The sequence below is a fragment of the Mustela nivalis genome, assembly GCF_964662115.1.
Source record: "Mustela nivalis genome assembly, chromosome: 8".
In the NCBI taxonomy this organism is placed as follows: domain Eukaryota; kingdom Metazoa; phylum Chordata; class Mammalia; order Carnivora; family Mustelidae; genus Mustela; species Mustela nivalis.
Genome location: NC_139027.1, coordinates 127,545,274 through 127,571,286, shown reverse-complemented (window position 1 = coordinate 127,571,286; position 26,013 = coordinate 127,545,274). Strand labels below are relative to the sequence as shown.

The following is a 26,013-nucleotide window of genomic DNA, read 5'->3' as shown; positions in this document are numbered from 1 at the left end:
GTTTATAAAGATGAAAACTAAGGCTAATGGATATATGAAGATATTACCAAGCTCATTAGTCTTAGATAAGAGTACATTAAAACAGCAATGGGGGGCGGGCACCTGGGTGGCTCAGTGAGCCTCTGCCTTCGGCCCAGGTCATGATCCCAGGGTCCTGGGATGGAGCCCCGCATCGGGCTCTCTGTTCGACAGGGATCCTGCTTCCTCCTCTCTCTGTCTGCCTGCCTCTCTGCCTACTTGTGGTCTCTGTCAAATAAATAAATAAAATCTTAAAAAAAAAAAAACAGCAATGGGAAAAAGACTTTGTACCCATCGTATTGGCACAATTTTTTTTTTTTTTTTGCTCAGTGGTATTTTATTTTTAAATTTTATTTTTTCAGTGTTCCAAGATTCATTGTTTATGCACCATACCCAGTGCTCCATGCAATACATGCCCTCCTTAATACCCACCACCAGGCTCACCTAACCCCCCAACCTCTCCCCTTCAAAACCCTCAGTTTGTTTCTTAGAGTCCACAGTCTCATGGTTTGTCTCCCCCTCTAATTTCCCCCAATTCACTTTTCCTTTCCTTCTCCTAATGTCCTCTGTGTTATTCCTTATGCTCCACAAGTAAGTGAAACCATATGATAATTGACTCTCTCTGCTTGACTTATTTCACTCAGCATAATCTCCTCCAGTCCTGTCCATGTTGATACAAAAGTTGGGTCTTCATCTTTCTAATGGAGGCATAATACTCCATCGGGTATATGAACCATATCTTCTTTATCCATTCGTCTGTTGAAGGGCATCTGGGCTCTTTCCAGTTTGGCAACTATGGCCATTGCTATGAACAGTGGGGTACAGTTGGCCCTTCTTTTATCTACTTCTGTATCGTTGGGGTATATAGCCAGTAGTGCAATTGTAGGGTCATAGGGAAGCTCTATTTTTTAATTTCTTAAGGAATCTCCATACTGTTTTCCAAAGTGGTTGGCACAAGTTTTGTTGAAAAGCTGGATATTTCTTTTTGTTGTTTTTGTTTTAAAGATTTTATTTATTTATTTGACAGACAGAAATTACAAATAGGCAGAGAGGCAGGCAGAGAGAGAGGAGGAAGCAGGCTCCCTGCTGAGCAGAGAGCCCGATGTGGGGCTCGATCCCAGGACTCTGAGATCATGGCCTGAGCCGGAGGCAGAGGCTTTAACCCACTGAGCCACCCAGGTGCCCCCCGAAAAACTGGATATTTCTAAGGGGTGCCATGGATGTGAGTCCCCAGGGGACTTTACATACATACCATGGAAGTCAGTGTTCCTGGTTCTTAGGAGTATCCCCCAAGGAATTGTGCACACATCCAGAGGGGGATATGTGTGGGCTGTCTCCTAGAACACAGGCTCTGATTGGGGTGAACTGAAGACGAATGGTGTGCCCATCAGTGGGGGATAGATGGGTCAATTCTGGAGGACTAATGCAGCCCAGGGGATGGTTGGCAGGAAGGACACAGCCACCTGAGCGGACATCAATACCAGAGTACTGAGCGCTGAGGAGATAAAGGGGACATAACACATTCCAATGTCCATGATGAGTATACATGCATGCTATCACATCACACGCATTTTGTAAGAATTTCATTTGAGCAGAGGAACATCTGTGGAACAGAGGATGTGGGTCTGTGGAGAAGGGTAATGAGAGTAAGAGGTGTGGATAAAAAAAAAAATTAGCAGAACATTATTTGAGGGTTGAATTCATTTCTTATGGCTGCTTTAGCAAATTAACACATAATCAATTGCTTAAAACAACACAAATGTATTTTTCCAGGGGTGAGAAGTCTAAAATAAGTCTGCAGGCCTGAGGGAGAATCTGCTGTCTTGTTTTCTAATTTCTAGAGGCTGCCTGTATTCCTTGGCCTGTGAGCCCTTCCTCCATCTTCAAAGCCAGAAGGATGGCCCTCTCTCTTCTTCTCTCTCACCTTCCTTTCTCTCTCACTCAGACCCCTGTGAGCTCATGGAGCCCACATAGCAAATCCATCACTTAATTTCAAGGTCCTTAGTTGAATCACCTCTGCAGCTTTTTCTTTTGCCATGAAAAATAATGGATTCACAAGTCCCAGGTATTAGGACATGGACGTCTTTGGAGAGAGGGGCATTATTTTGCCTGCTGTAGGAGTTTGGGTGTGGGGCATAGGAGAGCAGGGTATGTGGAGGGTTGGGGTCTAAGCAGCTCGTGGGAAGTGAGGACAGCAGAGACTTACCTGACCCAGTATAGTGGGTGGATCAGAAGGTTCATATTGAGATCAAGAAAGATTTCCAATGATAGGGATGCTTTCCCCACGCCTGTCTATAAGACTTACTACCTTCTTTCCCAGGGACATAGCTCCTAACAGTCCGAAAGCAGGAAGGGCAGGCAGCTGCTATCCCTCCCCTTGGGGGACCAAGCCTATGCAAGGTAAGAAGTGTTGGCTGTCCCTGTTAATCAAAACAGAAATTCATACTGATCAGTGCTACTAGGCTATCATTCAGCCATATTCACTGCCCCCACCTCTGCTTTCCTGGGAGGAGTGACTGTTGTGATGTCAGGCTTCCCCGCATGCCTGGCTTTGACCAATATCGTATTAGTGGATGTGACATGAGGGAGGTCTTAGGAGCTCTTGCAAGGGTTGGCCTGGTTCTGATGCATCCATCATATCCTGAGCCACTGCTGCCCCTTCAGCCTGGGCCCGGCCACAAACACACAGGACGCACACCTGAACACAGCACACAGCCTGGAGTCAAGCCTGGCTGAGCCCAGCCTAGATCAGACAGGCAGATGCATGAGCTCACAGATAAATGCTGCGGCTCTGGAGAGCGATTTGTTACACAGCAATAGCCCACTAATACATGAGCACGGATAATTTTGTTCCAACCTCAGAAGACTCCTAGGTGGTAGTAGTTATGCTGAGCGCTCCACTTTACATATTCTAAAACCAGGCTTAGAAAGGGTAAAATTACTTATTCGAGGTCATGCATTTCGTAAACAAATTTTGTCAGTCAGGAGGGAGAACGTGGGAAGACGTCAGTTATGTGAGCAAAGCCCTTTGCAGATGGAGGAGAGATGCTCAGTGAGGAGGGCATTGTGCCCGGTGACCCTGGAGATGGGAGCTCCCATGTGTCAGGGGGCAGCCTTAGAAGGGTGAGTCCAAGTTGAATGTCAAGGGGAAGGAGAGTTTTTTTTTTTTTTTTTAAAGATTTTATTTATTTATTTGACAGACAGAGATCACAAGCAGGCAGAGAGAGGAGGAAGCAGGCTCCCTGCCAAGCAGAGAGCCCGTTGTGGGGCACAACCCCAGGACCTTGAGATCATGACCTGAGCTGAAGGAAGAGGCTTTAATCCACTGAGCCACCCAGGCGCCTGGGGAAGTACAGTTCTGATATGGAGGGTGATCACTTGCCATGTCTGTAAGAGCCCGTGGTTGGATTGGGTCCCCCAATGTCATGGCCAGGGGCCAACCAGGAAACCCCATTTTTGGCCATCACCCCTGCTGAGAGCACTGTGAGTGGGGTGTTTCACCGGTGAGTGAGGTAGGCAGGCAGGGGTAAAGAGGTCTTCTAGCTACGGTTCTGCTGTGCTCCCTCTTCTCCTGGGGTTCCCTTCCTGGTGGTTTTCCCAAAGGTAACTGGAGTAGACAGGTTTGCTCTGTCACCTGTCCTTTCTCGATGCCTACATGAGCCCCAAATGAGACCGGAGAGAGAAGGAGCCTCCTTCAACTGACAGTGGTTTTTGTTTGAAATTTTTGCTTCCATTTAATTCTCCTCTTGTACATTTCAAAGAATAAAGCTTTGGACATCATAAAAAAGCTTGGTAGGCATTTCTGGGCCTGCTGACACAGCAGGCCTCTTCAAGGCCCTGCCGCCCTGAGTAGTGTCTGTAGATTAAGGCTATTCCTTGGGAGATCAAGAATGTCCTGAGGTGGGGGGTTCTCAGCTGTGAGCAGCCTCGGCTTTTGTGAAAAGCCCCAGATCTGAATATAAAAAGCCAAACTCTCCAACTAAGAGAGAAGGCAGTAGTTCTGAGTTAGAGGGGCTAAGGGTCCAACAAGGAGATAAGGCTTGTGTTTATTTGTCTGACATATTCTAGAAATAATTTGATTGATACATAGGACTTGACCAGCATCACAGTGATGGCATATCGGCCACGGGGAAGACAGTTCCCTAATTCCACTGCCCGTTTTATTCACAGGCAGACTGTTTGCCAAGGAGAAGGGCAGCGTTCAGAATGCTTAAGGCCTCACCCAGGCTCAGTACTAGGTGGCTTCTAACCATCAGACATGTTTCAGGTTGTAGTCTCTCTCCGGCTTTTCCTTTTGAGTTTCCTGGGGTTCTTTTTGTTCTGCTATTTTTTCCTAAATAAATAGACAAGGTAGACTTGCCATGAATTCAGCGTAAACTGAACGGAAGGAAGCCCAGTGGGCCTCGTGGGCTCCTCTTCACCTCTCTCCCACCCCGAACCTCTTTTCCTTTCTGGAAACTGAAACCATGTAATTTAGAAATTGCTTCTCTCTTTCCAACCCCATTTCCTCTGCCAGCAAAGTAATTTTTAAACATTCCAAAGCTTTTATTTTCAGGCTGCAATCTTGTGCCCGTGTCCATTTAATTCTTCCTGGTGTCTGAGCCCCCGGACTGTCACCATGGTAGGAGGTGCGGCCCAACCCCCTGCTCACCAGTTTGGCACAAGATGCACTACTGGTTTGAGCCTCCCGTGAGACATACAGGCCAGCTAGGATGTCAGGGTGGTCAGGGGGTCCCCAACCAGAAGGGAACTCTTAGAGAAGAAGGATGAGGACACAGAATGTTCATGAAGTTCAGGCAATGGGGTCCTGCCTGGTTAGCAGATAAATCACACCGCTTATTTTAAGAGAGGATGGCTTGTAAGGAATTATCTGTCATGCTTCTCAAACCAGGATACCACAGTGAACTCACCAAGGTATCACATGAGGGCATTTTAGATTTTAATCTTAAAAGATCATGAAATACAAGTGTCCTCTGTCTAATACCATATAAATGACTAGGTAGAGGTGGTCCACAGTTTCAGCATTAGACTAAGGTATATTGTATCTTTGCACTCTATCTTTGCAAACCTGGCCTTCCAGTAGCTGGTATGATGAGAAACAAGTATCACACAAAAGTCCGCCTGGAGCAGGAAATAGGAGTGGCTTGTTCAGTGCTCAACAGATACATACGCCCCAGTAGCAAGTAACTGTGGCTATTACAGAGTGACATTACAGTATTTTGTTTTTTGTGTGTATTTGTTTGTGTGTATTTTGTTTTTTGTGTGTACTGTTTTCTCAAACCTTTATTATGTTGTAGGATATATTATTTATATCCAATTAAGTTGTTTGGACTAACTAATAAACGAAACTGTTAGGTGTTTCTTTGGTTAGGAACTCTGTGAAAAGTTACCCCAACAGCAAGGACAGTGTGACCCAAGCAAGTTTGGAAACCTTCTAATGAATGAGATATAAAGAATTGGCTGGGAAACCAACAAAGTACAAAGGAAAGGTGAAGGTATTACACCAGTGTAGCCACTATGGGAGGTGGGCACTGCCAGGGCTGGTGCATGGCCCTAGCTGATGGGTCCTTCTGGAGCCTAGGTTGTATCTGCCTCTTGGTTTCCCATCCACGCTCCAAGCTGCTTAGCTGTAGGGCTGAGAGCATAGGGCTGTCAGAGCAGCCCTCATCTGCCCGTTTTATATCCTGGCCAAGGTCATGGATCCCTTTAAAGCAGGAACATGAAGCAGCACAGTTAATCCAACTGTGGGTGAGATGGGTGTTTGAGAGCAAGTCTTCCCAGAGCAACTGAGAACCCAGGGGGTGAATGGAAGCTGGAAGAGAGGTAGGCATAGAGGGAGGAGGGAAGAGTGACAACCTTCAGGCACTGTATCAGCGCCTGTGTTGCCCTGGTGTTTCTGATGCCATATCTTGGTCTCTAACTCTCATTTTGTCGATTAGCATACTAAATGTCAGAAATTGGTTGTTGTAGTTGAAATCAGGGACCTGTTAACTAGCATAATAATGAGTATTATTAGTGGACTCGCATTAGTGAAATTGAAGGTATTCAAAATACGTGGACTGGCCAAAATGTTTTTAAAGCTCTTTCTGGACATATATAATGAAGAAGAACCCAGCCTTGAACTTACGGTGATTGATTCCCATAGAGCCCTGGTCACCCACTGGAGAAGGAGTATTCCTGGTTTCGTAATGCAGCTACAAGTGTAATTGATCTTGGCCCTGGAACAGAAGTAGAAAAGGGGCAGCCCTGGTGTTGACTACTGATTTTTGTAAATAAAGTTTTATTGAAACGGCCACACCCATTTGTACGCACGATAGTCTGTCTGCCTCGGCACCACGGTAACAGAGATGAACAGTCATAACAGAGAATGTCTGACCTGAGAAGCTTAGAATATTTACTACCCAACCCTCTTCCAAAAAAAAAAAAAAAAAGAAAGAAAGAAAGAAAGAAAGAAAGAAAGAAAGAAAAGAAAAAGAAAAAGAAAAACGTTTGCCAACTTCTGCAAGGACAGATTTCTGGGACTTCTTTGAACTTTACAGAATAGATGGTTTGACCTCTTCTGTGTCTGCTCGCTAATAGACATTTGTGTAATAAGTGGTCATCTATATAGCAGAGTTTGGCCTAAGACTTGCTTTTATTATAACCTAATAATGCAGTTGTGGGGGAGTCATTAACCTTCACTCACCTCAGATTTCTTTGGTGGCTTCCGGTGTCTATGGAAAAGAATGTGAGGGCTGTGCATGAGTCATGATTCAGTGGGCTCAGAGGAGTCTCCAGAGCTCGGCTGTGTCTTTCTGCCCTGTGCTGTCCAGAAGTCTGTCACTCCCCCTGCAAAAAGGTGCTCCAGACTTCATCGTTCCGTTCATCACAGTTGTTGTGTCTGCGTCTCCTAGAGCACGAGTCTCATGAAGGCAAGAACTCTTATTCACATGCACCCCTAATGCCTGTCCCATCTCAGAGGTTCAAGATGTGTTTGTAGAAATAAGGCATAGAGACAGCACTATCTGAAGGCACATTAATGGAAACTCTCGGCTCCTAACTACAGTTGGTTAAAAGCATGAACCCAACAACCCACGAGATCAAGACCCAGGCCAGTAACCTACAGGACTCCTATTTTATTTCAGTAGCTCCTCTGGCTGCCTCCCTTCTGAAGGTGGGAGCTGTATCTGAGGGAGCACAGCTGTGTCACATACCACCCAAGAGCTTGGTGGAGACTCCTTCGCTCCCCTTAGAGCCCTAAAAGGCAGGGGGTACCTCCCATGTTCCGCATAGGAAAGAAAAAAAATGCAGCACAGATGCTGATGGGACATGTAACTTGCTTTAGGTGCAGGTGTTCACAGAGCCAGTGTTGTTCTTACGACGCCGTGGCGTCTCCAGTGCTCGAGAGTAGTTTTTCATTACTTAATGAGCCAGTAAACACATACAGGAGTTACCTTCTTTATTTCACTGCTGCAAGAAGGTAGCAGTGAGGTCACCTTCTCACAAGGTAACATGTTCCAGCCCCGCAGGTCTCTGTATATCAGGATGAGTAGGACCCGGTGACCCTGGCTGGTGAGTGGACCAGCATTTCTCCAAAGAAGCCTCTGGATTCCTGTCCTTGCCTCCTTCTATAAGATGTCCGTAGTAATAGTCAACAAATTCTTGTCCACCAAGCATCTGAAATAAATTAAAGAAGGTAGTGGAAAGTAAGCACGAGAGTGGGTTTGGATGATGCTGGAAGGAAGATGGATTTTAATTTTGTTCCTTTTACCTTTTTCTCCCTTCGTGTATCATTTCCATGCAGAAATTGCAAATTAACGGTCACATCGAAATATCTGTCAACGTATTACTGCTCTTGCAGTATCAAATTATACTGGCAATAATGTTTCCAGCTGCCTAGGACTCCATTGCAATTTAATTTGAAAGGAACTAAAATTGCATCTCCAAATGGATAAAAAATTAATTTTACATACAAGCTATCCACCTCCACATTTTCAGCCCCGTGCCCCAAATTATTTCAATGTAGGTTCAACTTTGAACAGGACATATGTTACAGCCAACTCCGCATGCAAAGATGAATAAACAGAAAATTCATGATTTGGAAATCTGCTTGGCTGCTCTTTTTTTAATATGTTCTGCCTTGATTAAGGTCATTAGGAGATTCTACAGCTATTGCCTTTGACAGCAGGAATGGAAGCTGGGCCCGCATAGAACAAAAAAGCCACAAATTCTGACTTCACCACATAACTCCCCTTCACAATTGGAGTGTAAAGAGAGCCCTGATTCACCCCCTTCTTTTCTCCTGTGGCAGGGAAGAGCTTAATTCTGGTTTGGTCTCCGGCCATCACCTACTTTGTATATTTACTCTTTCCTCAATTTATGTATGAAGCAGCCATGTGTTGTCGTTATGAAAATGAAGAGATCTAAGGGCTCACAAGGGAGCAGGTGAATGTAAACAGAGCCTGTAAACGACTAAGCTGCAGTGTGATGTGGGGTACAGAGGAGTTGAGCTACTGGGCTCGAGAAAACATGATGGAGGCAGCCATTGCACCTGGGCAGGAAGGCTTTTGGAGAAAGTTACAAGGAAAGGGTGGCATGGGCACTGGGCCTGGAATCCGTTGACCAGGGATTTGCCAGTGGCATCTCAAGCAGCAGGTAGAACATGGGCAAGAAGATCAGGGAGGTATGGGAAGTTCCGGATGCGATGTTTGGCTTTCCAGGATTAGAGGCGTGAGCCGTGGGAAACAAGGAAGGGAGTTTGAACGTGGAAGGGTACAAGCTGCAGGTTGGGCTCAGGTATTAGGTTGAAAATGGCACTTCAGGAAGGACTAGTAAGTTAGTAAGATCGGACATGCAAAAGAGGTCAGGAGGACCAGCCTGCCTTTCAGAGGCAGCTTAGGAGTGAGGGGGCTTCTGAAGACATGAGTCAGTCAGTCACACACAGCCCCACATGCACTCCTGTCCCTAACCTGTGTAAGAACACACTAGGGTCTGGGGCCAGAACAATCAGAGCCTGGTGGCCTCCTTCCTTCTCCTTTCCTCTCACTCTGTCGTCCCCACCCCCTCCATAAAGGCCTCATGCACACCTGTGTGGGGACCTCATGTCCAAATTCTGCCCACTCCCCCGAAAATAGCCATTCTTTGCTTACCCCTTGGGCCTAGCAAGGCATACACATGGGCTATAGTTTGGGGAAGGGCAGACCAAGGCAAGAGGTTCACACAGGCCCTGGAAATGAGTTGGAGGTACTGGGGCAGGGAATTCCGGGGGTCATCAGGTACCTGGATGCTGGTCCAGATCAGGAAGCATGAGATGCAGAAGGATGCTTTAAAGGCCCACTGACTCCTGCTGCAGGAGAAGGGCTCCTTAATGCACGGGGCTCAGGACAGGGCTCCTGTTGCCAGGTCTAAGAGCAGAGAGAAACTTTACCCAGAGGCCAAGCCACCTGGATTTTCCATCAGAGGAATATTTTCCAGCTTTCCCCATTAGCCAAGCTGTACTGTCTTCCCACTGTTTGTCTTCTCATTGGCCTGGAGGCTGTTACTTAGGAAGGTCATGTGGGTGTGGCCTTCTCTGGTGGCTGAAACCACCCTAGGCTCCAAGCTTGGACATATTTTTCCTTGGGGGGGGTGTAAATCCAACAAACCAGTCTCCACTGCACACACAAGGCTTTCTCAGCAGTTTCCACCTTACTTGCATCCATCCCAGTGTAAACCCAGGCCTCTCTGTGCTACAGACAATTACCGGAGCAGAAGCTGAGTCTGGAGGCTGAGGTTTAGCAGGGAGAGGTTGGACTAAAAGCATGAATGCTGCCATCAAAGGTTTTGAAAACCAGTTTTCATAGTGCGGATTTCAGGACACTCTTTTAGCTTAAATGCAGAAACAAATATGTTCGCCATAAAGGCTCCATGACATCGTGACGGGGACAAAATTGGGACTGTGGAGTCAGGGGTCTGAGCTCAGTTCCCAAGAACAGGTCGCCATCTGTTCATTGTGGTTTAATAAACGCAACCCAGGCCCTCGACAGACCTTGCACCATGTGTTGGGGCTTGCTGGACAAACAGAATGTGGTCCCTGGCAGCCTGGGAGGAGTGACAGATAAATGAACAAGCAGTTCCTAGAAAGCATGACAAATGCTGAATGGGCCGGACACCTGTGCGGAGTGCGGTGGGAGCCCAGAGCTGGGGACTTGGCTGTGTGGCTCTGGGTCAGTCACGTCCCTTCATTGGCCTCAATTATTTCCCATCAGACAGTTGTGTTCATCATGCAGATGCTTAGCCCAGGGTTGCCGGGTCATCAGTAGCCACTGTCTTTCCCTTTCTGGAGTGGGAGTTCTCGAAATTTCCAAACACTTTAATCCACACCTGTCTAACCCACAGCTCTACCGGAGGTCTTGCCTTTTGCATGGGAACTGAGTCTTCTTTGATCTTCTTTAATTTTCATACTCTGGAAAGCCCCATAATTATGCCTCAAGGTTAACAGTAGCACATGGGACCATAGTTCCCAAATGCCTTCTGCTTCTGGTCCCTGTGTTCCCAAGTGGTATTTCAGTGGTCCAAGAGAGACATGTAGATTTCCGCTCTTTTTTAGAATCTACAGGAGGTCCAGACCCTTTTGTGTTATTTTGAGGACCTTGTTGAAGTTCTTACAGTCACATGGGGAACAGTCACACGGGGCTCCCGGCAACATTCTGCCCCCTATACCCCCCCATCTTCTCCTGTTCAATCCCAGCCAACATGTGGATTCATTTTTCTCTTCCTCTGAAGGCTGAGCGCAACTGATCCCAAGGCCTTAGGGAGGCAGCTTGTGCTCCAAATAAACTTCTTAAGGCTTTTCTCCAAAAAAGTTCATTTTATCTAAGAGGAATGCCCACTGTTAGACAGAGGCAATTTTCTCTCTCCCTTTACAGCTCATTTTATACTCATTAACAGCCCTCTGAGATTAGTGCAATAATTTCCACTTTATAGACAAGGAAATGGAGGCTCCGAGATGAAGTACCCTTGCCCAAGGTCACACAGCTAGTGAGCGCCAGAGTCTGGCTTCAAGCTGTGCTCCGCCACTGTTCCGTGTGGCCTATCTGAAGAGAGTGGCCTTGGCTTCAGAGGAAGCAAGGAATGTTCCTGGTGCTCTGACCTTCCACCCCTGGGAGGCGTCTCTACTGCCTGGTGGGCATTCACCATCCCTTCCCTTCTTGGAAAAGGCGCCTCTGCCTGCTCCCTCCTTGAAGAAGAGCAGAAAGGTGTTTGAGGACACAGATGCCCAGGTGAGCTGTGGGGAGAATTCTGGGGAAGCTGAGACCAGCAGTGGGAAGACAGGCCAGTGGTCAGCTGAGTACCAAGTGTGGCTGAGTTCCGCATTGCCCTCTCCAGCAGGCCCCTGGTTCCCGAGGGTCAGGCCTTTCTGCCTTCAGTTTTCTGCCTCCTCCCAGCATCCTGCCCAGGTGGCTTCCGGTCCGTGCTGACTTGGTCTCCGTGCCCTGCGGATCACGGTGCATCATAAACACAGGGGCCCTGGCCCCTCACAGACTTCAGATCTCAGCCGTGCGCTCACTGGGTGGCACAGCCCACAGAGTTCCGCTTTCCTCCGCGATGAGACTAGTGATGCTTTCCTCCCGGACGGTGGTGAGGTCTGCAAAACGGGACGGGGCATCTGGCCCTTGGCTTGATATACTCCCTGGGGCCCATCCAATGCGTGTCTCTGGGCTGCACGTGGGCTCCTGGGATGAGCAGACAGCACCTCTGCTCTCACACCTGGGGCTTACATTCTAGCAGGCAGGGCCAACTTCTGAAAAGCTGCCCACTGTGAAACACGAATATGTAAAGAATCAGTGAACGAGAGGAGAAAGAAATAGCCACTGAGCTCTGCCCAGGAACTCAGCAAGGACATCTTCACAGAGGAGACAAAGTGACCAGGGAGTGAAAGCAGGAGACGGTATGGCCCAGCTCCAGCAGGGAGGGGGCGGGCGGCAGGGGGAGCGCAGGAGAGAAGGTGGGAGAGGCCGGCTCTGCTTCCCTCTTGGGCAGACGCAGCACCTGCCCTGACTCTCCAGACCCCTCTGGTCAGGCGAGGCTTCTGACTTCACACACTAGGCATGCAGCCAGGTGAATAGAAGCTCTTGGCCACTTGCTGGTCTTGCTACTCTACACAAATTCCTGGACCTGTCTGGACTTTGTTTATTCATCTGCAAAGTGGGGCTGGCAGTCAGTCCCTCCCTCACAGGGTCACAAGAGGGAGCAGGTGACAGAACCCAGCACTAAGTCAGCTGGCTATCAACGGTGTTTTGTTTTTATTGGTTCATTTGTGCTTTAAGGACACGTTGGAGATCCCCCCAAAAAGATTTAACGTGGGCTGTGGTACATCTTAAGATGTTTAACAAGATGGATAACTCTTGGATTTAAAAGGGTCTTACATGTTGCTGTTCTCAGTCTCTAAGGAGATGAGATGAGACAGCCCGGGAGTGATGGTCTTACTGGCGTATGGCGTCTGTTTTGAAGGCCCGCCCAGAGAGAGTGAGGTCCTGATCAGGGCTGGGAGAGTTCTGGCCTCTGGATCTGCAGAAAGGCTCCAGCTGGGCGAGGCCGGTGGGGATGGACAGACTTCCCAGGCAAGCAGCTTCTCGCTCATCCTGTGCTTGTACATTTGTCCTCATGCCCTCAAGATTTGTTGAACCAATTGGCCACACCACATCATAACCTCCCCCACCCCCGACTATAGGGACCACACTTTTCACCTTATTCTGTGTGGGCTCAGCACAATGCACCCTCAGCAACAGCTTGTTCAATGTCACATTTTCAATGTCACCCATTTGCTTTTGGAACGCCAGCTCTCTTTTACACAAAGGGCCTGTGAACATGAATAATTGGGCTGTACAAGTGACCGTGAACTCCACAGTCAATCCAGAGCCAGGCCGCTCGCTGTCCCCAGCAGCATGGGAGCAGTTCTGAGCTAGTTTGCCAGGCTCCCTGACATTTCTGGGCATCCTTCTCAAAAGAAGACTGCTTGGAAGTGTGTTCCTTGGTAAGGCTCTGACACCATTCACAGCGCATTTTTTCCTATAGGAGCAGGTCAGGGAACTCAGTTTGCAACGAGTCCCGCCCTCTTTCTTACTGTTACATTGGCAGAAGGGCAGCCTTATCCCTAAATGCTCTTAGGGGACAGGATGCTAATACCCCTAAATTCGAATACCCCTCAATGCTTTTAGGGTGGTAGAATCTGTTATTTTGCATAAGGATGCTTCGCGGCATAGCCACTTAGAAAACCCAGGTACAACGCTAACAGCTCTGCAAACTCTGCCTCTTTTAGCCATCCCCCCACACCCCACTACCCCTGGTGAGGTTAGTACTATTGTTATCTGCATTTTAGAAACGAAATAAAAGATGGACCCAAAGAAATGACAGAACTTGGTGAAGTCCTATGGGTAGTATGGAGGGAAAATACTGATTTAATCTTTAGCCTGCGCTTAACAACTTCCAGCTCAGATAGTCAACACAAGAACTTCTGGGGATGCTGATCACAAAAGAAGTTATGCTTCTATTATAAGAAATGCCTAAGCTTTACAGAAGGACTTCACACGTGGGGATTTTTGTTTTAAGTGTTCAATTTGTTATAATCTGTTTTGTACAAAAGCATCTATTCTATATGAAGTATAAACAGAAGATGGGTGCTAAAATAAGACAGCCAGTGTTATATTTGGGGGTCTGGGACCACATGGGAAAGGATGGCACGCAGTAGAGTGTGAAGGCATGACCATATCTGTTCCTAAAGTTGTGTTTATTTATTTATTTAGAGAAAGAGAGTGTGTGAGCAGGGGGAGGGGCCGAGGGGGAGAGAGAATTTCAAGCAGACTGCTCTGTGAGCACGGGGTCTGACGCAGCGGTCCATCTCACAACCCTGACATCATGACCTGAGCCAAGATCAGGACCTGAGCTGAAATCAGAGAGTCAGACACTTAACTGACTGAGCCACCCAGGTGCCCTTGATTTTGCTTTTAGCATGATGGCTCTGGAGGGGTCCATTTGGAAAAAATTAGAAAGAAGAGGAAGAAGGCCAAGGGTTGTTGTTGGAAGCTACGGAATGATGAGCTGTGTTGTCAGTGGAAGGAGGGGAAATTGCAAAAGGTAGTGAGCGGCACCTGTGACGGTGTGGACAGACCGAGCACTGGGCTGGTGGCCGGATTTGCAGTCTGTGCACCTCAGTGCGGTTAATGAGAGCGAGGGGGCTGGTCTCCCAGTGGGAGAGCGTATGGCTGGATTAAGCATGAGGCAGGTCAGAACTCCAGCAGCCATCTAAATGAGTATATCCCTGGAGTGTTGTGTGCGCTGTTGGCGGTACTCAGGGTGATATTCGGGGGTACCCTGATGAACCTTTAAGCATTCCACAACTTTGCATTTTTTAATGGTTAACATTTATGTATGCAAGTGATTCGGGTTTCCCCTTTATATAGTTACATTTTCTTTTAGAGGCATGCAGTTATGTAAGAAAAAAAGTTTGATTTACAGAAAAATGTTAATTAAATTATATTCTCTGTGGCCATAGTCATGAAGGCTGTGGCTGAGCTAAGTCTGGAGGGCCGGTCCCCCCCGTTTTGGGAGAACGCCCCCCCCACCCCACTTCCCAACAGTCCTCAGAACCCCTGAGTTTTGCTTGTGTGTCTTGCAGACCCTGTGCACGGCCCGCAGAACGTGGAGATTGTGGACATCCGGGCGCGGCAGCTGACCCTGCAGTGGGAACCGTTCGGCTACGCGGTGACCCGCTGCCACAGCTACAACCTCACTGTGCAGTACCAGTACGTGTTCAACCAGCAACAGTACGAGGCCGAAGAGGTCATTCAGACCTCTTCCCACTACACCCTGCGGGGCCTGCGCCCCTTCATGACCATCCGGCTGCGGCTGCTGCTGTCCAACCCCGAGGGCCGGATGGAGAGCGAGGAGCTGGTGGTGCAGACAGAGGAGGACGGTGAGTGGCGGGGGGCTGGGGTGGGGGTGTTGTGCTTCATTGGGGATGAACCATGCTGAACCTGTCCCAGGGGCCACACCTGTCAGTGATGCGGTTTTCTTTCTTCCTCTATCTTTAATTTCCTCCTCTGTAGCTGCCTCTTCGCCAGAGTCTTTAATGAAGGGCATTGCACAACTCCAGGGAGCGCTGTGCCGGTAAACTCAGACTCACACTCAGATTTGCCCCATCCACACCCCCACCCCTCTTCTCACTTGGTAGCCCCTTCTGTGTCCAGTGTTTAGCCACACCAGGACCTCCCAGAGAGGCATTGTGGATCATGTCATTTCAGTGCATTGAGTCTGGGAGTCAGACCACTCCGAATTCTGCAGGAGTTAAAATTTAAAAATACATGTAAATTTCATAGCACAGGCATCAGATGCACCCAGAACCAAGTACTGGCCCAGATGTCCGACAGGCAGCTCAAACTCAAAATGTCCAAAAATGAACCAGTCTCCCCTTCCATACTGATTTCTCATTCTGTGTTCCCCATGTCAGTGAACTGCTTCCAGTAGACCAAAGTAAAGACCTGGGGACCCTTCAGTTTATCTCCCCAGACCCACCCCACTCCCGGCCCCCACAAGGTTCTGATGAGTCAGTTCCATGCAGTTTACCTCCCAGCGTGCCCCCTACCTTGAGACTCAGACACTTCAGAACCACATGTAACTTCTAGAACATATAACTTCCCCACCTTCTGTCCTTGCCCATGCTGTTTCTCCTGCTGCCATGGCCTCTCCCTCCATGTCTGTGAGACAAGCTCTCTTCATCTACAAGTTTTAGCACACATGCTGCTTCCTCCAGGAAGCCTTCCCTGATTGCTCCAAGCTGACTTGGGCATTCCCTCCCAGGCTCCCAGTGCATTTTGCATGGAACTCCACCATAGCAGTTATCTCATTTCTGGGAGGACAGAATTTGCTGGTTCTAGGATGTACCTAGAAAACACTTCTCAGTGGCTGTATTTCAGTTTTCCTTCCAGCCATACTCTCTCTGGCTTTGTGGGGACGTCTTTAGTTATGTCTTTGGAATCAGACTGTGAGGGATAGATTTAGGTATAGTGATGGATTAAGGAAGCTTTCCCCAGGGAGTCTAGGAAGGGAGGTGAGGGCAGGACAAGGAAGAGGAGGAGGATAAGGTGCAACTTCAGACCATATCCAGCGAAGGGGGCGAGACCTGGTCAGCAGGAGAGCTCTTCAGGGAGCTCATGCATCACTCTTTCCCCCGATCAAGGAAGGGAGCTGTCATCGTGGTCAGGGCTGGGATGCAGAGGGAAACTTGGCAAGGAAATGCTCAGGAAGTGTTGGCTGTCTGCACACGCAGATGCGAGGTGGAGGAGCACCACGGAGGGATGGGACAGAATGGTCAGAACGCTGTCCTTGTCAGCCACCCGAGGCACATCTCCACTTGACCCAGGCAGACTACAGAACTCAAGGCAGAGCCTCTCCATGGCAATTCCACCTAACACTCTTGTTTCACATAAACAAGTTCAAGGACCCTGAGTGATGGCCCCCGCTGGGGTCCAGACCCACATTGTCCCCTGTGGAGTCCCCTAAGGTGAAGGAGGAAAGTGTGCCCGCCTCTGCTCATCCTGTCCCCCATTGGCCTTTCCCCAAATCCTGTCTTAACAACTGGAAGTTTTACACAACCCACCTGCAGACCCTTCGTGACCAGCCTTTCAATTCATCCTCACAGTGACTCTGCAGGACGTCGTCCCTGCAGACTCGGCTTCTGTAGACAGTAACTGCAGTGGACACCAGCCTGTCACCTTGGCCCCCCACCTTCCGGCCTTGCAGCGGACCTCTGTCCTCTGGGGGCACAGTTCTCCCCTGGATCAGCCTTGTCAGGTGACCGGAGTGCCTTGCTTCCTGTGAATCCATTCTCATCCTACCTCCAGCAGAGGGCTGGGCATCTGATCTGGGCTTCCCTCTGCACCCCGGGAGCTGTGGCCCTTTCCCTGGAGGGCTGTGCCATTTCAGAGATGCACAGCGCCCCCTCCAGCAGGTACAAGGACTTGCAGCTACAGAGGCCAAGCTCTGGAGCAGCACACCTGTGGACAAGCCTCTTACCCCCTTCGTGCCTCGGTTTCCTTGCCTCGCAAATGCAGATCCAAAGAGTGGCCACCTGATAGGTTGTTATGCTCACTGAAAGGGATGGTATATAAAGAATTTGGAATGCGGTCCCCTGGCTGATTCAGTGGGTAGAGCACGTGATTGTTGATCACGTGGGTTATAACTTCAAGCCCCACATTAGATGCAGAGATTACTTAACAATAAAATCATTAAAAAAAGAAAAGAAATTGGAATGATGTCCAGCAGGCTGTAGGTCTTCAATGAATGTGGCTGTCACATTTGAATTAAGCCACAGAAGAAAAAAATGTCTTGACAAAGGATCCTAGAGCACAAGCAAGGCAGAAACCAACAGCCTGCCCTAGGACACCTCTCCAGAGCTCTAGACATGCGCTCCAACAGCTGGAGAAAATCTGACCTAGACTCTTAAGCCGTGGTGATGCCGTCAGCATGTGATCTGAGAAGCGGAGCCAACGCAGGAAGGGTGGTTCCATGGCAAGCGATTATGAGACCTCTTGGGAGGAGCTGCCACTGTTGAAACTCAGCCTGGAAACTCAGGGGTCCACGGGAGTGCTAGGGTTTAGCCCGGGAGCAGCCCCGGGTGCTTCCTCCAGGATGCTCTGCAGACATCGGGCTGCTTTGGGAGGGTTACCTACATGTGCAACAGCAAATCCCAAGTCCCGTCTTGAAGCCATGCCTCAACCTCTCCCTTTCTCCTTCCGGTCACCAGGCAGGGGAAAAAAATCACAAAGTCTTTATCAAAAATAACTTGAGAGCAGCAATGCTTTGAAATTAAACTTTAATTAAACACCATTAATAAAACATCAATTCCTCCTCTGCAGAGACATGTGGACATTATCATATTAAAAACACCCACATCCAAGACAGCGGTCCTCTGTCTCACAGCGACAGGACCCGCGGTGTTGAGGGAAGATTGCTGAGGAGCGCAGGCCCCTCTCTCTGGTGGGATCCACTTCCATTAAGGAAAGGGGCACCATTCCTGTTGACGGGGAACTCATTCACCTCAAGGGCAGGCTGAGGACAGATCGTGGCTCCAGTGGATTAGCTGAAACCCCCCTCAGGGAGCCACAGAGCAGCCTCTCAGACTGAGCTGCCTGGATTCACGCTGCTTTTGTCTCTGCTCCAAAATTGTCTTCTGGGGAATTTGTAGAATTGGCAATTTCAGTGCCCCAGTGCCTTTGAGGGCTTACAAAGTAATCCATCCCTGGCGAAAGAAGCTCATGGCCACTGAGCTCCTTTGCATCCGTTGGGAAGCAGCTAGGAAACTAAATGGGTTCTTTATTTGTTCTTTTTTCACATATGACTCAGACAAAACTGTGGCTTACTTATTCAGTGCTTCCTTCTCTGCCTTTCCCTAGACTGCAGTCACGATTATGAAATGGAACGTATGAGACCTTGAACCATAAATGCAATGTTGATAATGGTCTCACTTTGGCTACCACTTAGGTTTACTGTGCGCCTACCCCATGCTAGGCATTAATGGGCCCGTTATACGCAACAACTCCTACCCAAGATTTTCTTGTGAGGTGTTTCCAAGCTATAGAAAGATTGAGAGTAGTGCAAAGAAGACCTGTGAACCGCTGGCCTAGATTCACCATTGGTGAACGCCGTGCTCCATTTTCTTACTCATGTTTATGTATGGTCTGTCTGAAATGGAGCTATCACATATAAAAATACATGTAATATTTTTTAAGTCTTTGAAAGTAAATTGCAGAAACCCCAACATCTGATTTCTCAGCTCTCTGAGGGTGTACGTTACCTGAAGGTAAGGATGTTCTCCTACACAGCCATGATACTATAGGACATCTAAGAAACATAGCATGAATTAAAAATTAATCAAGTAGATAATCCACATTCACATTTCCAATCATGTTAAGCATGATTTTACGTGACAAAACCAGAAAACGAGACATTTTTGGCCAAAACGCCACATAGACTGGTGATGTGTATTTTTCACTGCATTGTATCTAGAGTTACATAATGTCAGAGAGGCCCTGACATGCTGCTTTGGTCACTCAGATTTAAATCTCTCTGCTGTAAATAAGGTCCTTTTCCCTTTGTAGATCAGCTACTCTGTGCAGTGGTTCTTTGAGGTCTGGTGAGTTCCTGATTCCCCCACAAACTTCTCACCCAGAAGTTTTAGCCTCCTTGAAAATTAAGTGGTTACTACATTGGTGTTTATGAAAGGGTGAATTTTGTTTTATTTATCTATCTGAGAGAGAGAGACAGAGGTAGTGATAGAGAGCTTGAGTGGCAGGAGAAGGAGAAGTGGACTCCCCGCTGAGCGGGGAGCCCAATGTGGGGGCTTGATCCCAGGACCCCAGGATCTTGACCTGAGCCGAAGGCAGACACTTCGCCTACTGAGCCACCCAGGCACCTAAAAGGGTGAATTTGAAATCTGTCAATCCTTCTACATGTATTAATTAGCATTCTTCTTTAGAGAAGGGTTTTCTTTTCCCATTCCCTTCCCCATTTTTAATATTCCTGTTGACTCTTAAATCATTTGTTTTCGACTCTTTGTATTAAAATCCAGTACTATTTACAATTCTCTTCGAAGCTTGCATTGTCTCATCTGTGGCTAGTGGGTTGGCTCCTAGGTTCTTTTGACATGTTCTCATTACTCTTGCTTGCTTCTGCCATAACAAAGTATTCTAGACCACCCTTGTAATATCTCTGCCCCAAACCTGAAGTCAGCCACTTATCTGAGGATTTCTGGTTGCTTTCAGTGGGGAGTGGTATTTTGGCATGAAGATATACATCTTAGCTTGATTGGTGGAGTGTTACCGCCTCTGGACTCTTCAAGTAGGGAGGACTGAAGGATATGATTTATCTGTTTTAAATCACAAGGTTATACTCATTCAAATCACCTCTCACCCTCATTCCATGCATAGATCTCTTTCCTCCCACTGAGAGAACCCTGGTTCTCACCATCCGCACGTTTCTTCATTTGCTCCATCCTACAATGCATTATAAAATTGCTTCAGAATTACAATACCAACCCCCCCCCCCAAACGGGAAAGCTAACAGGTTAGGGTAAAGATTTTCTTCTCAGTTTTTCTCTCCATAAGCAGCCAAAATACCATGTTCAAAGGCTTAGGCTTAGTCTTAGTCTGTACGATTTTATTATTAATGTGATGCCCAGTTAGGTTCGTTTGTTTAGTTTTAAGGTTTGCCTCCTTCCCCCCACCCTTTCGATTTAATTTTATTGCTTTTAAATTCAAAGCAGTTGTGTGGTTCAAAAGTCAAAACTACATTAAAAAAAAAAGTACCCTCAGAGGTAGCACCGCCATCTTGGTCTCTCACACTGTTCCCATCCACGCCTGGAAGGTCACTGTTTTTATTCATTTCAGATACTAGTTTTCCAATAGTTCATTTTGCAAAAAAAAGTAAAATTTATTTCTCCTTCTCTTATTTTTATGCAACAGATAGCTCAGTAGAGATGCGCCACATCACGTCTTTGTTCATTTCAATATACTCTGGAAATCACTCCCATCTCGGTGTGTACAGATTTGTATCATTCTTCTGTTGGCTACGCGGGACTCATGATGTGGCTCTATCACGGTTTATTATTCAGACAGGGTGCTGTGGACACCGAGGTTGTTCCCGTGACTTGTGATGACAACTAATACTGGAGCAGATAGCCTCGTGCTTCCATGGTTTGATGTTTGTACAGTTGCATTTTCACAGCAAATTCCTACAAGTGGGATTGCTGGGGTCCAAAGAGAAGCAAACATGCAGTTTTGTTAGATGTTGACAGACACTCATTTTACATTTTCCTTTTTTTTTTTTAAAGACTTTATTTATTTATTTGAGAAAGAGAGAGAGAGTGAGAACATGAGGAGAGGAGAGGGAGAAACTGGCTTCCCGGTGAGCAAGGAGCCTGGTGTGGGGCTCGATCCCAGGACCCTAGGATAATGACCGAAGCCGAAGACAGATGCTTAATGACTGAGCCACCCAGGCAACCTCATTTTATTTTTTTAATTATGTTATGTTAGTCACCATATAGTTCATCATTAGTTTTGATGTAGTGTTCCATGATTCATTGTTTGTGTATAACACCCAGTGCTCCGTGCAGTACGTGTCCTCCTTAATGACCATCACTGGGCTAACCCATTCCCCCCAGTCCCCTCCCCTCTGAAACCCTCAGTTTGTTTCCTGAAGTCTGTAGTCTCTCATGGTTCATCTCCCACTCCGATTTCTCCCCCTTCACTTTTCTCTTCCCCTAATGTCATCCATGCTATTCCTTATGTCCCATAAGTAAGTGAAACCATATGATAATTGACTCTCTCTGCTTGACTGACTTCACTCAGCCTAATCTCCTCCAGTCCCATCCATGTTGACGCAAAAGTTGGGTATTCATCCTTTCTGATGGCTGAGTAATATTCCATTGCAGGTGCCCTCATTTTACATGTCCACTAGCAATGTAGCTTCCTTCATCTTAACACCAAATATGAGAAAGCAAACAGTATTGTTTTTCCTACTTTATAATAAGGAATTTTAGGCTCCCATAAAATTTACAGTAAGTATATAAAATGTAATTGATCATAACTAATAATATGTGCACAATATAATACAATTATATGTGATATGATTAGTGATGCATAATACACACATTACTTAATTGAATATGGTAAATGGGCTTGCATCGTAGGGAAGACTGACCTGTCTCAGGAGTGAGAGTCTGTATTCTGTGTGCATTTCTAGAAGTCTCAATATCTGGTTCCATACAGATAGGAAGCTAGAAGGAGGCTGCATGTTGCTAGGGAGGGGCGCACATTCAGTAACAAACAGCACACAAAATCTAACAAAGAGAGAAGTGAGAAGAGAAGTATAAAAGGCAGTAAGTAACAAGGCAACAGTCCAGAGTCATTTGGTAGAAGGGTAAAAAGCTATACCTAACTTAACAGGTCTTAAAAGCATCATTTAACTAGAACTCAGTACATTTTTGAGGTTCACAAAGATGACCTTGAGATATTATAAACGGTAAGGAGAAATGTAGTTGTGGTTTTTGAATGCCCGTGTTGACCTAGGCATGGTGCTGGTATCCTTCATTCCTGCAGGGAATCGCCAAATCCTGCCGCGCTGGTGCATTTATATGGTTTTAGGACAGAGAACTCTGAGGCTTGGAGAGTTCAAGGAACCTGTCCCAGGCTTCCAAGCAGCAAGAGGCAGAGCCAGTAAATAGACCCAAAAATCTTACCCATGATTTCTTTCCCCTGACCATCTATTAGATAATCCTATAACCTACCAAACCTCCCCAACACTGTCCGTGCTTTACTTTTTCTATGTCATTGATCATCATCTGAAATGGTGTGTGTGCATGTGTGTACTTATGTACATATACAAACACATATTTATTGCCTGCCAAGCACATAGTAGGTGCTCATTAACTGTTTGGTGAGTGAATGACTGATATCAAAGTCCATGCCTCTTCCCCCCTATCTCAGGGCCCTGCTTATAGTCACTGTTTAAGAAGGGGAGGATATGTGTAATGCAAGCAGTCTATACTCAGAAGCAGCTCATCCTGGTTTGCCGGAGCTGCTCGTTAGCCTGTCTTCCTACCTCTCAGTTATGTGATACCATATTCATTGCTCAAAATTGTCACGTTGGCGACTTTACACTGTGGATACTGGCAAACATGATGGTGTTTTGTTTTTCCTGAGAAGCTGGTTGTGAAACATTTACAAATACACCCCTGCAAAGTTCCATTAAAAAGATACATTTGCGGGGCGCCTGGGTGGCTTAGTCAGTTGAGCACCCGACTCCTGATTTCGGCTCAGGTCATGATCTCAGAGTTGTGAGATCAGGCCCCTGCTTCAGATCCTCTGTTCCCTCCCCCGACACCCCCGCCGCATGTCTTGCATGCACTCTCTCTCCAGGAGGAAAAAACAAACAAACAAAAGATGTACTTAACATCTTAAAATGTAAAAATTCATCCAGAAAAAGAAAAAAACAAACAAACAAAACAAAACCAAACAACTTCAGCAAGACTGGGAAATCTGTCTTGTCTCCATCAGACACACGTACAGGTTCTGGTGACCTTTAAACCATTTTCAAATTATTCAGATTTTTCTTAAGCTAGTTCTGAGTCTGTTGATAATGAGCCAACTAGTCAACAAATATGGCCCCTGGAAAAATTAAAAAAAAAAAAAATAAAAAAAAAAAAAAGACTTAGATAAAAGAACCAGGATGGGCACTTTTGCTGACCCGGTGGGGCTCTGCGCTTTCATGTGAGCTCACTCAATTCCCACATCTGCCTGCAGAGTTCACTACTACCAGCCCCACTTCCCAGATACAAAAACGGGAAGAAGAAAGAAAAACAGGAGCAGAGAAACCTTCCCTTGATTACACTCTGTCCCCCTTTATGTTGAAATGAAAATTTCCCTTAAATTACCACCTGACTTTTAGGCACAAGAAAACATCTGGTTTAATTACAGTGAATTTACATGAACCTACTGACAAGAAGCACAGTTAAAATTAGCAATTTTAGTACGCCTTTTTTTTTTTAAGGGAATGAAATTATAAAGTAATTAACCTTTGTTGTAGAACTCTGTCAGAAGGATGGAAAGTTCTGTGCTGTTAGATACAAGAAGAAATGAAATTGTGGGAAGGAAATATGTGGACTCATTAAAGAATTATAAAGAAAAAAAAAGAAGACTAAAGTAACATAGAATTAGAAGATAAGACGAAAGCAGAATCTTTCTCCAAGAAGTCCTCTCACAATGAGAGAGAGAAGGGGGATAAAAAGACCCAGAAGAATCAAAAGAAAGTAAGAGGGCTTTGTTGGAAGGACATCTTGACCTGTGAAACAGTAGTGTGCGGTGGCCAAAAGAGCCTTGGTGCCAGGCTGAGATGACGTGGCTTTGCCACTCAGGTGGTTTTTTAGCCATTCTGAACCCACATTGATCAGAATATGGAAAAAAGGACGATTCAGAGAATACTTTGGAGTCAGAAGAATGCAGGTTCCATTCTGGCCCCATTCACTGCATTGTTAGGCAGTGTTTGTTACTCACGGACTCAGCACTGCAGTGTACCCATCTGCAAAATGGGGTGATAATGCCACCAACCCCTTTAGAGTGTCCTACCTGAAAGTCATATGGAAAGCCCTCAACTTCCCCTCTGCTGAGAGCCCACACTCAGCAGTGCGGGGCCAGTATCAGACATGGAATGCAGATTTCAACCAAGGGGTGTAACTTGAAAGAAACCAATGCAAGGATCTTTGCAAAATTTCTGTTAGGCATGGGCAAGGGGCCATTTTGGAAGAAGCTGTATACCTCTGTAAACTCCATCTCAACTATCTCACTCTGACTGTGGGAATGAATGTATGCACTGGGCGGGGTTCCAATAAAATTTTATTGATAAAATAAGCAGCTGGTTGAATATGGCTGTAGCCATGGTTTGCTGACCCTTGATCCACACTGATTCCTCCTAATTATTTCCTCTAATATCTTGGCTTTACAATCCAATGATATACTAATGGTTTCCCCAATTGGTATCTCGGGACAGGACCTCTCCTATGCCCTCCGAATTCATTTATCCAGCTGCCTGTGCAGCCTATCCAGCTGGTTGGCTAATCGGTCTCTGGAATTAAACACATCCAGAGCTGACCTCCTGATCATCCCTCAACCACCACCGAACTCATTCTTCCCACAGTCTTCTCCATCTCCATTAATGCCAACTGCCTTTTATTAGTGGCTTGAGTCAAAAATCTTGATTGCTCACTTTTATCACACCTAAAGCCCTTGAATACCTTTCAACATGGATTCTCTGTGGTTGGCACCCTTTTGCATTGGGCGAAGTAGTAACCCTGCCCACTTCCTACATAGCATCCATCAACACATTCTCTTGGCTTATCCTGCAATCAATAGTATGACCTCGACCATTGCTTACAGACTCTACTCCTCACTCTTTGGTCCAAGCCCCTGTGATGTCCAACCTGGATTATTACAGTACTCTCTTACATGATCATTCAGCTTCAGCTCTGGCCCCTACACTCTTTTCTCAGCACAGAAGCCAGGATGATCTTGTTAAACTAACTATGAGGCAAATCATCTCATCGCCCCTCTGCTCAGAACCTTCCAGCAGTTTCTCATGTCACTGAGATGAAAAGCCCTAGTCCTTTACAGTGCCTCTCGGGGTCCCATGTGGCCACAACTGCCTATGGCTTCCCTGTCTGGCCTCGTCTCCTTCTGCCTCTGCCTTACTACACAGATCTAGTCATGGTTCTCCTCAGATATGCCAACTGTGTCCCTCCCTCAGCACCTTTATGGGGGCCATTTCTGCTGGCAAGAATGATCCTCCCTCAAATAAACAGGGCTGATCCCTACACCTGTTTCAAGTCAATGTCAAGGAGATCTTCCTTGACCTTTCTATGAACAACTGGAAGCCTCAGGCACCACACCCTGTCCCTCTTCTCTGCTTCATGTCTCTCATTAGCATTTATCACTGGATGTACTGTGTATTTCAGTATACATTTTAGTATCTGTCTTCTCTAACTAGAATGCACATGAAGGAGGCCATTTTTTTCTGTTTTGTTTACTGCATATTTTCAAGCACCCAGAACAGTGCCAGGCAGAGAATAAGCATGCAGTAAATAACTTATTGAATGAATGAATCTCGAGTCTTCAGAGACAAAATAGATTTTAAAATTATTTACCACAGAAATCAGAAGATGCTTGAAGAAAGCTATTTAATACACTTAGTGAGCTCTGGGAAGGATATGGCTTCTATGATGAACAGTCTAACACCATTCAGAAAGAACAGGGGCAAGAACACCAAGGAAAAGAGGAATAATCCTGATTCTGCAGAAAAGCATATTGGTACTCTCCAGGATACACTAGAGCAGTTCTCAGGGAATGTGATGGGACTGGGGGAGGAGCAAACACAGACCAATACCACCTTTGTGCCAGGCTCTTTGCTCAGCCCTTAACACATGCTGATATA

General features: G+C 46.7%; 1 protein-coding gene across 17 annotated transcripts in view; it reads left to right on the top strand.

Moving 5' to 3' along the window:
* Positions 1-26,013, top strand: part of PTPRT (protein tyrosine phosphatase receptor type T) — a 1,049,177-nt gene that overhangs the window by 624,515 nt on the left and 398,649 nt on the right. For 16 of the 17 annotated variants that reach the window (XM_082744638.1, XM_082744637.1, XM_082744651.1 and 13 more), the window contains one exon: positions 14,654-14,950. In XM_082744638.1, coding sequence (XP_082600764.1) covers positions 14,654-14,950 — 297 coding nt within the window. Of the gene's footprint in view, positions 1-14,653; positions 14,951-15,083; positions 15,213-26,013 lie in introns of those variants that run through there. The other variant, XM_082744644.1, reaches the window with a different exon arrangement.